This window comes from Mobula birostris, chromosome 8, assembly GCF_030028105.1.
Source record: "Mobula birostris isolate sMobBir1 chromosome 8, sMobBir1.hap1, whole genome shotgun sequence".
Lineage (NCBI taxonomy): Eukaryota > Metazoa > Chordata > Chondrichthyes > Myliobatiformes > Myliobatidae > Mobula > Mobula birostris.
This window is the reverse complement of record NC_092377.1, coordinates 79,053,954-79,067,392: the sequence shown is the minus strand read 5'-3', so window position 1 is coordinate 79,067,392 and position 13,439 is coordinate 79,053,954. Positions and strand designations below refer to the sequence as shown.

The window sequence follows — 13,439 nt, the reverse complement described above, 5'->3', positions numbered from 1 at the left end:
GGTAAATGCTGATCAGCTGTATGGCTGAAAGGGTTATCATTCTAAAGGCTCATCATGACCTCGCTCAGCAAGTACAATTCCAGCCAGGGTTACTGGATAATGATCACAGATGGGAATGCAGCCAGTATTCTTCTTCTGAATCCAGTGGCGCCAAGGCTGATTGTTATGTCCCTAGAGCTACTCAGTCAGGTCATCTAAGTCAGAACCAGTTAAGTGATTGAACCTCTTCTGAACTTGTAGGTCTTTCGCTGTTGCAGTTTTGCTTTGCAATAGCTTAAAATATCTTTTAAAAACCTGCAGTTGCTAGCTATCTGAAACAGAAATGTAACCGCAGATGCAATATTATGTTGCCCTTTTGCCTCTTCTCTTCCCTACAAGGACTGAAGCATTCTTTCTTGGTGAAGCAGTAATTCACTTCACTTCTTCCAATTTAGTGTACTGCATTTGGTGTTCATAATGTGATGTCCTCTACTTTGGAGAAACCAAAACCTGGACAGGTGATTGCTTTGCTTCAATCCTCGAGTGACTGTGGGTTTTCTGTAGCCTACTACTTTAATTCTTCATCCCAATCCCACTCAGACCTATTTGTCTGTAGCTTCCCATGGTTTACAATGAAGCCCAGTACAAACTTGAGGAAAAATGTCTCATCTTCCTTCTGGATGAGATAGCTAATTCTCAGACCTCAGGTAACTTAATTTCTCCATCTGTATCAGAACTTTACGCTTCTCTTTAAGTCATCCATCTCTGAAATTCACTCAGTATTTTTCTCTTTAGTACAGCCTGACCAGCTGTTTTATGACCAACAGCACAGAATTCAAATAAAGAAACAAAATCACCATCTAACTTCAATCCATTTGACTTGTCTCACCCTATCACAGTTATTCCCCTTTTTCTCTCTATCCATCTCCCAGTCATCTCCGCAACTTAAAACTATCTCCCTTTTCCAGTTGTTATAGTCTTTGACCTGAAACATAGATACTTTTCTTTCCACAGCTGCTGCCTGACCTATTATCTGTTCTTGTTGCAATAATTTAAACTGCAGCCAATAATCTACGCAGTTAGACCGACAAACTCTCTCAGCCTTACCTTATAATCAGCTAAGCTAACGTGCAAGAGTGATCTTTGTATCACATGTATGCTATTTCTCTCTCCAGTCCTACAAAGATATTCCATTCTACTTCCCATTTGCCTCCCACTGCAGGCCTATCATGACAGAGAAATTGATGAAAATGAAACTGTGTTGCATCTTGAAGCTCAGACTGAACTGATCCATTACAATCCCACTTACATGGTGTATTGGCTCAGAGTTTGTAGCTAGCCCTCTCTATGTCAGCACCTTTAATTTAAACAGGAGGGTGTGCACTGCTCCCTTCCTGCAGTCCATGACCAGTTATTTTGTTGTGCTGACATCGAGGGTGAGTTTGTTGTCATGACACTTTGTCAGTAGGCTCTCTGTTCCTTTCTGTACTCCGACAACCATGGTTGAATGTCGGGCCAGCAGACCAGTGAAGATGAGGGTTGATGGCCCCACCCCACAGGGTTGGAGATTTGTCAGTGGGTTCCAGGACTGGAATTCTATGCAGGCAGTAACCTTCTACGCACACAAATTAGCAAGACCAGAGTTCGAGGCCTAGTGTTCGGAGCCTTCATCTAGGATCCTCACTTGTCGTCATTGGCAAGTCCTGGGGTCGCAAATGAAGATCAAAGCTGTAGATTGATCAAAGTATAGGCCTAGTGGCCAGGGCCTGAGTTTGCGAATCTGCTGGAGAGGTTAAAGGCCTAATGTCTACAAGTCCAAGTCCACTGAAGGATGGAGGATGAAAACGGCCTGTCCTGGGGTTGAAGGCCTCCGTGTGTAGGTAGGTAGGTAGGAGGGAGGTACAGGGCTTATTTTGCCATTCAACCAACACACACAAAATGCTGAAGGAACTCAACAGGCCAGGAAGCATCTATGGAGAAGAGTAAACAGTTGATGTTTCAGGCCGAGACCTTTCGTCAGGACTCATGATGAAGTCTTGTTTCATCATGAACAACTTATTTCTCTTGTTTGTTATTTTACTGTTGTTGCTCTGTTACTTGTGTTTTCTGTATTGTTCTGCTGAGCATAGTGCACATGCTATGCTGGCAATGGAATGTGTGGCAACGCTTAACAGCTGCCTCCAGCACATCCTTGGGTTGTGTTGGTTGTAACGTAAGTAACGCATTTCACTGTATGTTTTGATGTATGTGTTGTAAATGAATAGGAGTCTGAGGTGATGCTGCCTATCCTTACTGATTGCAACCTGTTGGTCAAGAAGTCAAGGATACAAAATAATGGAAATTATTTGCATATTTAGATTTTTTTTAAATCCCAAGATTTTCTAAAGGAATAACAATATACAAAAATGACATTATGTTTTAGGGCCAGAGAGATGGTAATTACGGTTATCATAACTATAGTTAAGCGGTAGTAATTATGGCTATCTTGATAAATTTACAAGTTCATATCTTAAAACTTGACAGTATTGGTGACATAATGTAGTATGTTAGGTGCATGTCAGTTTGTAAATCTATTGAAGCTTGGAATGAAGTTTAATATCACTGACATATGCCATGAAATTTGCTGTTTTGCTGCAGTACAGTGCAAAACAAATTATGGTAAGTTACAAAAAATAAATAGTGCAAAGGAGGAATAATGAGGTAGTGTTCATGAACTTCTCAGGAATCTGATGGCAGGGGAAGAAGCTGTTCCAAAAATGTTGAATATGAGCTCCTATCACTCCTCTTTGAGGGTAGTATTCAGAAGAAGGCATGTTCTGAATGGTGAGGGTTCTTACTGCCTTCTCTTAAATGGCCCTGAATACAAGTCTGGGAAGTGCATAGTACAGTTTGTAAACTTAATGAAAATTTCCACAGCATTATTTCATTTGTACTTATCAAAAGGAGAAAAAGGACAAATACCTAGCAGCAAAAATGAATTTCAAGTGTGATCAGGATCTTGGGGTCTTGAATAATAATTTGGTGGATTTTCTATTTTTGAATCGCCAGTGAACTTGCACCTTGTACTTTTCTTCATTAGAACAGAATGGAACCTGCTCTTGATTTTATTGAAATTTGCTCTCTCTTTGTCACTGGGGAGTGAATTATTCTTCTTTCTATTTTCCTTTCTCCCAGTAGCAGCAGATAATCTATTAGTAGTAGAGAAAGGATTTAATTAATTTTCCTTTTAGAGAACAAATGATTACCTAAAAGCAAATGAGGGATTTGAACCTGCGCTTGTCAACCATAGGATCAATGCATTCCTGGGCTGTAAGCACCAAACTTAGAATTCCACCCATTCTTTCCCTGTTATTAATGAGTTTTCTGGCCTTGGTGACCATTAATTTTTAGGAGCTTTCAGGTCTGCAAACTATTAAGTATTAGGATACAAGGGATACGGAAAGGACGTTATTACATCTGTAAATGAAATTCAGAATTATTTGGTTGTGCTTGTGCCAAAAGTTACGACATTTCTCATTGTAGGCTGCATTGAACAATTTGATTGGTCAAATAAGGGATCAAAATGACTATTTTTATTCAATTGCTTGATGTCAGTCGTTCTGACAAGACCAGCAGAAGGTAGATAAGTCACCTGGACCAGATGGCCTGTAACCTCAGGGTTCTAAAAGAGCTAGCTGAAGATCTAGTGGAGTCATTAGTAATGAACTTCAGAGTATCATGAGATTCTGGAATGGTTCTGGAGGACTGAAAATTGCAAATGCCTCTCTGCTATTTAGGAAGGGAGGGAAGCAAAAGGCTGGACATTATAGGCCAGTTAGCCTGACGTCCGTAGTTGGCAGGATGTTAAGAGTCCATTTTTAAGGATTACGTTTTGGGCCACTTGAAGGCACAGGGTAAAACGGGCTGAAATCAATGTATGGTTTCCTGGTTTAATATCACTGACATATGTCGTGAAATACCTAGGTTTGTGTGTCTTCAGGCTCCTGTACTACCTTTTTGATGGTAGCAATGAGAAGAGGACATGTTCTGGGTGATGGTCCTTGATGGTGGATGGCACCTTTTTGAGGTATCGCATCCTGAAGACTTCCTTGATGTTAGGGAGGCCAGAGCTCATGATGCTGCAGTGCCAAGCAAACCCTGACAACCCCGATTTAAACTTAACCTAATCATGGGACAATTTGCAATAACCAATTAACCTATCAATGCATCTTTGGACTGTGGGTGGAAGCTGGAGCACCCAAAAAAAACGCATACATTCCATGGGGAAGACATACAGAAATTCCTTACAGAGGACACCAGAATTCAATTCCAAACTCTGACCCCCAAACTGTAATAGCGTCGTGCTAACTGCTACACAACCATAGCACCCTTGTTTACTTGAATTTTTAGAAGGCCTTGGACAAGGTGTGCCGCACATAAGACTGATAAACAAGTTAAGAGCTCATGGTATTACAGCAAAGTTACTAGCTTGGGCAGAAGATTTCTGAGTGGCAGAAGGCTAATACTGATAAAAACAAAGAGGGCTTTCTCTAATTGGCTGCCGATGACTAGTGGTGTTTGGCAGGGGTCAGTGTTGAGTCCATTGCTTTTCACGTTATATGTTACTGATCTGGATGATGGACTTGATGGCTTTGTGGCCAAGTTTGTAGATGATACAAAGATAGATGAAGGGGAAGGTGGTGTTGAAGAAGCAGAGAGTCTGTAGAAGGGCTTGGACAGATTAGGAGAAAGAGCAAAGAAGTGGCAGACGGAATACTCTGTAAGGAAGGGGATGGTCATGCAACTTGGTAGAAGGAATAAAGGTGTAGACTATTTTCTAAACAGGGAGAAAATTCAGAAATTGGAGGGTCAAAGGGACTTGGGAATCCAAGTGCAGGATTGCTTAAAGGTTAATTTGCAGGTTGAGTCGGTAGTGAGGAAGGCAAACACAAAATAAACGATAGCGTTGGTTTCAAGAGGACTAGAATATGGAAGCAAGGATGTAATGCTAAGACTTCTTGAGGCATTAATCAGACCACATTTGGAGGACTTGAACAGTTTTGGGCCCCTTATCTGAGAGAGGTCGTGCTAGCATTGGAGTGGGTAAAGCGGAGCTTTATGAGAGTGATCCCAGGAATGAAAGGTTTAGCGTATGAGGAATTTCTGATGGCTCTGGGACTGTACTTGCTAGAGTTCAGAAAAATGGGGGGGTTGGGGGGGTGGTGGCAGGATCTCATTAAAGCTTACTGAATTTTGAAAGGCCTAGATAGAGAGGACGTCGAGAGGATGTTTCCAATAGTGGGGGAGTCCAGAGGGCCCAGCCTGGAATAAAAGGATGACCCTTTGGAACAGAGGCAAGGAGGAATTTCAGCCAGAGGGTGGTGAACCTGTGGAACTCATTGCCACAGTCAACTGGGGAGGCTAAGACATTGTGTGTATTTAAAGTGGAGATTGATAGACTCTTGATTATCAAGGACCTCAGAAGTTATGGGAAAAAGGCAGGAGAGGGGGGTTAAGGGGGAAAATAAATCAGCCACGATGGGAATGCAGAGCATTCTTGATGGGCTAAATGGCTTAACTTTCCTCCTATGTCATATTGTCTTTGTACCTAGTCTTGCTGTGCTGGAACAGTATGACTGTGAAGACATACTCAAAGGTCAGTTCACATTGTTGTGTGTCTGTAATCACATAATACTTGGTCAGCATATTACCTTTCCTGGAGGAGTTAGGTAGATCTCTACCATGGTCATTGTTGTCAGCAATAGCATTTTTTAAATAGAGTATTCAGTTTACTGAATTTAAGATTCCAAGCTGACAGGGTGATACTTAAATTTGTGTCTCCAGATCGATTATCCAGCCTTTTCGGCTGCTAGTAAATTCTATTGTATTTCATTATTTTTTTGTAAATTCCTGCAAGAAAATGAATCTCAAGTTAGGAAATGGTAACATTGTGTACGTTGATAATGAATTTACTTTGAACCTAATCACCATGCTATAGAATCTTCACAATGTTGCTAAATTTTTCACAGGACTAATCAGTCATTTGCTTTTGTTTCAGGTTTCTGAACAACCATGGCAAAAGCTTATGAGTTTCTGTGGCAGAAGCCTGTTCCAGCATTTTTGCAAGAAGGTGCTGTTTTTGACAGATATGAAGAGGTAAGTAACATGTTAAAAATAAGTGACTTTTTCAACATGATTAACATAATAAGATTCCATTTTAAACTCAGGCCAAGTAGACCCATCACAAATGGCAGAAGTATTTTTTTTCTCTCTGATGGTCTTACCTTGTGAAATCACATAAATTGCAGGCTTTATTCAGTACATATTCCAATAGCAGCACAATGAAATCACCATATAGGCACTATTTTCATGCTCTGGTGCTCTGTTTACCTGATGAAACCATGCCTATTCTGTATAGCAATGCATCAGTGTTATGTGTCTGACAAACAGAGTGGAAAGATTATTGCTTCTGGTGCTTGGAGCAGCAACATTGTAATATGCTCTTCATAAACACCCTATATACTATTATATCCAGCAAGTGGAGAAAATGCCTTTTAACTTGAAGGAAAAGAAATAATAAATGAGACCATTTGCTCAAGGGATTTAATTTTTAGAGTCAGCTCAGAAACCAACTAATTTGTATGAAATTCATTGAACTTGCAGAGCATGCCTTGAAAGATTATGAATCAAAATTCAGCAGAAGTGGTGTGCCAACATAATACCAGTTTGTAATAAATTAGAAAATCAGTATTAAGATCCTTTGTAGAATGGAACCTTAAAGCTGTGTTAATTTCTACAGCCTTTTCCTGACACTGCTTGGCCAGTCACAACCTGAAAAGGATATGTAGCCTTTTCTTCATTAACACAAGTGATCCACATTGAAGTACGTCCACCTGTTGAAATGCAAAGGTGGTTGTTCCATTTAAACATGAATAACAGGAAGTAAATGGAAGCATTTTAGGTCAGAACTGGTTGGCCCTTGTGACTAGTGTTATAATGGAGCACTAAGCCCTCTCCAGATTCTATGGGCTCTTACCAGCTCAGCACCTGCTCCTTTCCAAATGGGACCAACCATTCTCCTGGCAGTTTATCTTCCAGCTAATTCTTCAGCTTTATTGGGAATTCTCCTTTGCAACCTGTGTTATCAGGAGTGATTAAAAACTAAAAACCTTGTTGCTTAATGCATTCAACTCAAGCTCACATCCACCCCCTGCTCCCCCAGAAAGCAACGATCTTGTTGGCCTAATTGAGAATAGCTGAGCCCATGAATTTATCCATTCAGCACCAAGGAGAGAGAAGCTGTAAGGACCATCCATAAATTTTAAAACAATCTGTAAACTAATGAATGGACAAAACCTAGCAAGCAGCAAAAAAAGACAAAGACATCACACAAGTGAGGAGGTAATCTGAAAGATGATCAGTGAGTTTTCCACAGCTGATTTGGATCTTCCACTTTCGTATGCAGAGTATTCTCATTCAATGGTAGCTAATTGTTTTATTGCACTGGGTTGAATAGCTTTCTAAAATTTCTTTTAACTTACTCTAGTCTTCAGGGGAGCATCAAAACCTCAGTGTCTGAGACCAAAACCAATGATTTTTCGTTAGAGAATCAAAAGTTATGGGGTTTAGTATAAGCAAATCACATTGGACAAAAAAATTAGCCATAATGTTTTTGAATAATAGAGCAGGCATGAGGGCCAACCTTTCCACTCTGGCTTCCATTTGTGTTGTATTCTCTAGATTCAATTTAATAAATCATAATATTGAAAAATGACTCTAAAATTAAATATGAAAAACAAGAGTTTTCAACTCATTAAAGCAAAAGGAATAATCTCTTCATATAAAATTGCTTCCTTCAAAAACGTTGGATGAATGCCTTTAAAGTGCTGTAAAATTCAAAGAAGGCAGATAAACATTCCTAAAATTCTGAGAAACCCTGAAATCCCCAAGCTAATAGTTATTGAACTGTCATTTGCTGGACCTTCCTGGAAGGTGAAGAATATACAGATTAAGTTCAATAGCACACAGTTTGAGAATATTATCAATCCAGTTTAGCAGGGACAGATCAGAGACCAAAGATGTAGGAATAAAGAATCCCAGAATAATGCCAGTTTGGTCAGCAGCAAATGTAAATTTTGAGGTTGAACAGTCCTTGTTTGCAACACACACAGAGTGCTGGAGGAACTCAGTATCATGGAGAGTTAGCATTTTGGGCTGAACCCCTTCATCAGGATCCTTCATCTTGTATTGGGTTTGCACATGAGCAAACCCTCATGTCTGATGCAAAGCAGGAGTCATTTGCAGATAACAAATTGTTGCCAGAAAAGTATCCTTAATTTGAGGCTACTATTTAAACTTCAGTTGACTGTATAAAAGTTTGAGAAAACCAAAAGAATTAGCTCTATGGTTTTAAATATCAAAGTAATATAAAACTCCGCCATGGAAGGTCACAAGCTTGGCTGCGAAAGGAGGAGGGTTGGGCATGGGGATAGCAACCCCATCCCATATAAACCCAGAGCTACAGCAATGGCAGCAGAAACTCCAAAACCCTTATCCCTGGGAGAGAAAGGATCTTCACCATATGAAGTCAGGTGGTGAAAGTGGAAACCACAGGGCTGATCAACCTTCTATCGCCCCAGGATGGAGGACTCTGGCTATCTGCTATTGGTGACCTCTGTCCCAGTAGGGGTGATAGGCTTAAGAAGATGAAGAAGAGTAGAAAAGCGTGCATACAGGCCTTTTGGCCTAACAGCTTCATGCAATTTTACTATGGGTGACCAGGGTGCCCACCCATCTAGTCCCAATTTCCTGTGCTTGACCCATTCCATCTAAGCCCTGCCCTTGCTTATGCCTTTCTAGTGCTTCTTAAATAATACTTTTGTGCCTGCCTCAATCATTTCTATCATATGCATCATCTGCTGAGAGAAAAAATAAAATGCCCCTTAGATCCCTTTTAAATCTTTACCCTCATCCTAAATCTGTGCCTCCTTTGGAGAAAAACTGCTACCATACACTTTGTCTATGCCTTTGATGATGTTATAAACCTCCATTGTTACCTCTCATCCTCCTACATTCTAAGAAATAAAGACCCAGCCTGCTCAACTTCTCCCTAAAACTCAGACCATGTAGTCTTGGCAACATCTTCAAATCTTTTCTGCATCCTTATCAGTTTAACCACACCTTACCTATAACAGTGAAGAAAACTGTATACAGTACTCCAAGTGTACCCTCACCAATGACGACAGCTGGAACATAATTTCTCAACTCCGATACTCAGTGACCTGACAGGTGAAGGACAATGTGCTAAACACCCTTTTCACTGTCTGTGACACCACTTTCAATGAACAGTGCACTTGTACTCTCAGATCCCTCTGTTCTGTTGTACTCCCTATTGCCTTAACATTCATAGTGCAAGTCCAGCGTTGGGTTGGCTTTCCAAAATGCATCACCACACACTTATCTTTACTGAAATCCATTTGCCACTCCCTGGCCCACTTCCCTGACTGATCAAAATTCCCCTGCAATCTATGATAACCTTCTTCACTATCAACAACAATCTCCAAATTTTGTGTCATCTGTACGCTTACTGATCAAGCCTTATCCATTCACATTCAAAGTACTTGCATAAATCATGATCAATAAGGGTCCCAATACCCATCCCTGTACCATACCAACAGCCACTGGCCTCCATTCCCACAAACAACTTTCAGTCCCTACCCTGTGCTCCCTACCTTGAAGCAATTTTGAATCCATCTGACTTGTTCTCCCTGGATTCCATGGGACCTAACCTTCAAGACCAGCTTACTACAAAGGACCATGTCAATAACCTGGATAGACGATCTCTACTGCCCTATCCTCACCTACCCTTTTTGGTTACTGCTTCAAAAAAAAAGCTCTGAAAGATTCGTCAAACTCAATTTTCCATGCACAAAGCCATGATGACATCTTATAACTTTAGGATGTCTATCCAAATTCTGGTAGATCCTGACTCTCAGAATTTTCTTCAGTAACTTTCCACTACTCATATCGGGCTGACTGGCCTGTAGTTCCCTGGCTTGTCTTTGCTACCCTTAAAGAAGAGGACAAACATTAGCCACCTTTCAGCCTTCAGGCACTTCACCAGTGGCAATGATGAAGCAAATCTCTGTGCAAGGGCCTTTACGTCGAGCCTCCCATTATCCAAGGTTCACTTTCAAGCTGTGGGGATTTATCCACCTTAATGAATCTAAGGCTATAACTACCTCCTTCCTGGTAATTTGAATATTTTTCAAAACATCACTTGTTTTCCTTATTTTTTGAGCAACTATGCTTTTCTCCTTCATAAACTGGGGAGAAATACTCAGTAAAAATCCCATCCATCTCCTGTGGGCCGAGACATAGGCAGTCCTGCTGTTCGCTAAGGGGACCAAATCTCTCCCCAGTTACCCTTTTACTCATAATATAGTGATAGAACCTCTTTGGATTTTTCTTAGTCTTAGCTGCTGGATCCATCTCATATCCTCTCTTTTCCCTCCTTTTTTCCCTCTTGAGTATTCTTAATCTTTTTAAAGTAATCAAGGGATTCTTTTAGTCCTGACCTTCTAAACCGAATTTATGCTTCCTTTTTTTTTGACCAGAGCCTCAGTATCTCTTGGCAGCCAATGTTTTCTAAACTTAACCAGGTTTACTCTTCGCCCTAACAGGAACATGTTGCTCCTGGATTTTTGCTACCATCCTCTTACAAGCTTCCCACTTGTTATTTGTTCCCTTCCCTTCAAACTGGATCATCCATTCAACCTCTGCTAGATCCTGTCTCATTCTGCCCTAATAAACCCTACTCCAGTTTAGTATGCTAATCTGTGGATCTGTCCTACCTTTTTCCATCACTGTCTCAATACAAATAGAATTATAGTCCCTAAAGCCAAAGTGCTCCCTGACTACAATTTAAGTTACCTGCCTTGTTCCCTAAGGGGAGATTCAATATTGATTCCATCACCAAGTGTGGTGTCCTCTGTATGTAGATTCAGGACCATTAACTCTCTGGGTAATCCAGTCAATACCAAAGAAATTAAAATCACTTGTTGAGTAAACTTGGCCTTTTCTCCTTGGAGCGACGGAGGATGAGAGGTGACCTGATAGAGGTGTACAAAATGATGAGGGGCATGGATCGTGTGGGTAGCCAGAGGCTTTTTCCCAGGGCTGAACTGGCTAACATGAGGGGGCATAGTTTTAAGGTGCTTGGAAGTTGATACATAGAAACATAGAAACATAGAAAATAGGTGCAGGAGTAGGCCATTCGGCCCTTCGAGCCTGCACCACCATTTATTATGATCATGGCTGATCATCCAACTCAGAATCCCGCCCCAGCCTTCCCTCCATACCCCCTGACCCCCGTAGCCACAAGGGCCATATCTAACTCCCTCTTAAATATAGCCAATGAACTGGCCTCAACTGTTTCCTGTGGCAGAGAATTCCACAGATTCACCACTCTCCGTGTGAAGAAGTTTTTCCTAATCTCGGTCCTAAAAGGCTTCCCCTCTATCCTCAAACTGTTGCCTCTCGTTCTGGACTTCCCCAACATCGGGAACTTTCTTCCTGCATCTAGCCTGTCCAATCCCTTTAGGATCTTATACGTTTCAATCAGATCCCCCCTCAATCTTCTAAATTCCAACGAGTACAAGCCCAGTTCATCCAGTCTTTCTTCATATGAAAGTCCTGCCATCCCAGGAATCAATCTGGTGAACCTTCTTTGTACTCCCTCTATGGCAAGGATGTCTTTCCTCAGATTAGGGGACCAAAACTGCACACAATACTCCAGGTGTGGTCTCACCAAGGCCTTGTACAACTGCAGTAGTACCTCCCTGCTCCTGTACTCGAATCCTCTCGCTATAAATGCCAGCATACCATTCGCCTTTTTCACCGCCTGCTGTACCTGCATGCCCACTTTCAATGACTGGTGTATAATGACACCCAGGTCTCGTTGCACCCCCCCTTTTCCTAATCGGCCACCATTCAGATAATAATCTGTTTTCCTATTTTTGCCACCAAAGTGGATAACTTCACATTTATCCACATTAAATTGCATCTGCCACGAACTTGCCCACTCACCCAACCTATCCAAGTCACCCTGCATCCTCTTAGCATCCTCCTCACAGCTAACACTGCCACCCAGCTTCGTGTCATCCGCAAACTTGGAGATGCTGCATTTAATTCCCTCATCCAAGTCATTAACATATGTTGTAAACAACTGGGGTCCCAGCACTGAGCCTTGCGGTACCCCACTAGTCACCGCCTGCCATTCTGAAAAGGTCCCGTTTATTCCCACTCTTTGCTTCCTGTCTGCTAACCAATTCTCCACCCACACCAATACCTTACCCCCAATACCGTGTGCTTTAAGTTTGCACACTAATCTCCTGTGTGGGACCTTGTCAAAAGCCTTTTGAAAATCCAAATATACCACATCCACTGGTTCTCCCCTATCCACTCTACTAGTTACATCCTCAAAAAATTCTATGAGATTCGTCAGACATGATTTTCCTTTCACAAATCCATGCTGACTTTGTCCGATCATTTCACCGCTTTCCAAATGTGCTGTTATCACATCCTTGATAACTGACTCCAGCAGTTTCCCCACCACTGACGTTAGGCTAACCGGTCTATAATTCCCCGGTTTCTCTCTCCCTCCTTTTTTAAAAAGTGGAGTTACATTAGCCACCCTCCAATCCTCAGGAACTAGTCCAGAATTTAACGAGGTTTGAAAACTTATCACTAATGCATCCACTATTTCTTGGGCTACTTCCTTAAGCACTCTAGGATGCAGACCATCTGGCCCTGCGGATTTATCTGCCTTCAATCCCTTCAATTTACCTAACACCACATCCCTACTAACATGTATTTCGCTCAGTTCCTCCATCTCACTGGACCCTCTGTCCCCTACTATATCTGGAAGATTATTTATGTCCTCCTTGGTGAAGACAGAACCAAAGTAATTATTCAATTGGTCTGCCATGTCCTTGCTCCCCATAATCAATTCACCTGTTTCTGTCTGCAGGGGACCTACATTTGTCTTTACCAGTCTTTTCCTTTTTACATATCTATAAAAGCTTTTACAGTCCGTTTTTATGTTGCCTGCCAGTTTTCTCTCATAATCTTTTTTCCCCTTCCTAATTAAGCCCTTTGTCCTCCTCTGCTGAACTCTGAATTTCTCCCAGTCCTCAGGTGAGCCACTTTCTCTGGCTAATTTGTGTGCTTCTTCTTTGGAATTGATACTATCCCTAATTTCTCTTGTCAGCCGTGGGTGCACTACCTTCCTTGATTTATTCTTTTGCCAAACTGGGATGAACAATTGTTGTAGTTCATCCATGCAACCTTTAAATGCTTGCCATTGCATATCCACCGTCAATCCTTTAAGTGTCATTTGCCAGTCTATCTTAGCTAATTCACATCTCATACCTTCAAAGTTACCCCTCTAAGTTCAGAACCTTTGTTTCTGAATTAACTAT

The 13,439-nt window shown here is 41.4% G+C and overlaps 1 protein-coding gene across 14 annotated transcripts in view; it reads left to right on the top strand.

Annotated features, from left to right (window-relative positions):
• plcb4a (phospholipase C, beta 4a) overlaps nt 1-13,439 on the top strand; it is a 568,665-nt gene that overhangs the window by 319,931 nt on the left and 235,295 nt on the right. For all 14 annotated transcript variants that reach the window (XM_072265513.1, XM_072265516.1, XM_072265515.1 and 11 more), the window contains one exon: nt 6,017-6,114. In XM_072265513.1, the coding sequence (XP_072121614.1) occupies nt 6,031-6,114 (84 nt within the window). In that variant the 5' untranslated portion in view covers nt 6,017-6,030. The remainder of the gene's footprint in view (nt 1-6,016; nt 6,115-13,439) is intronic.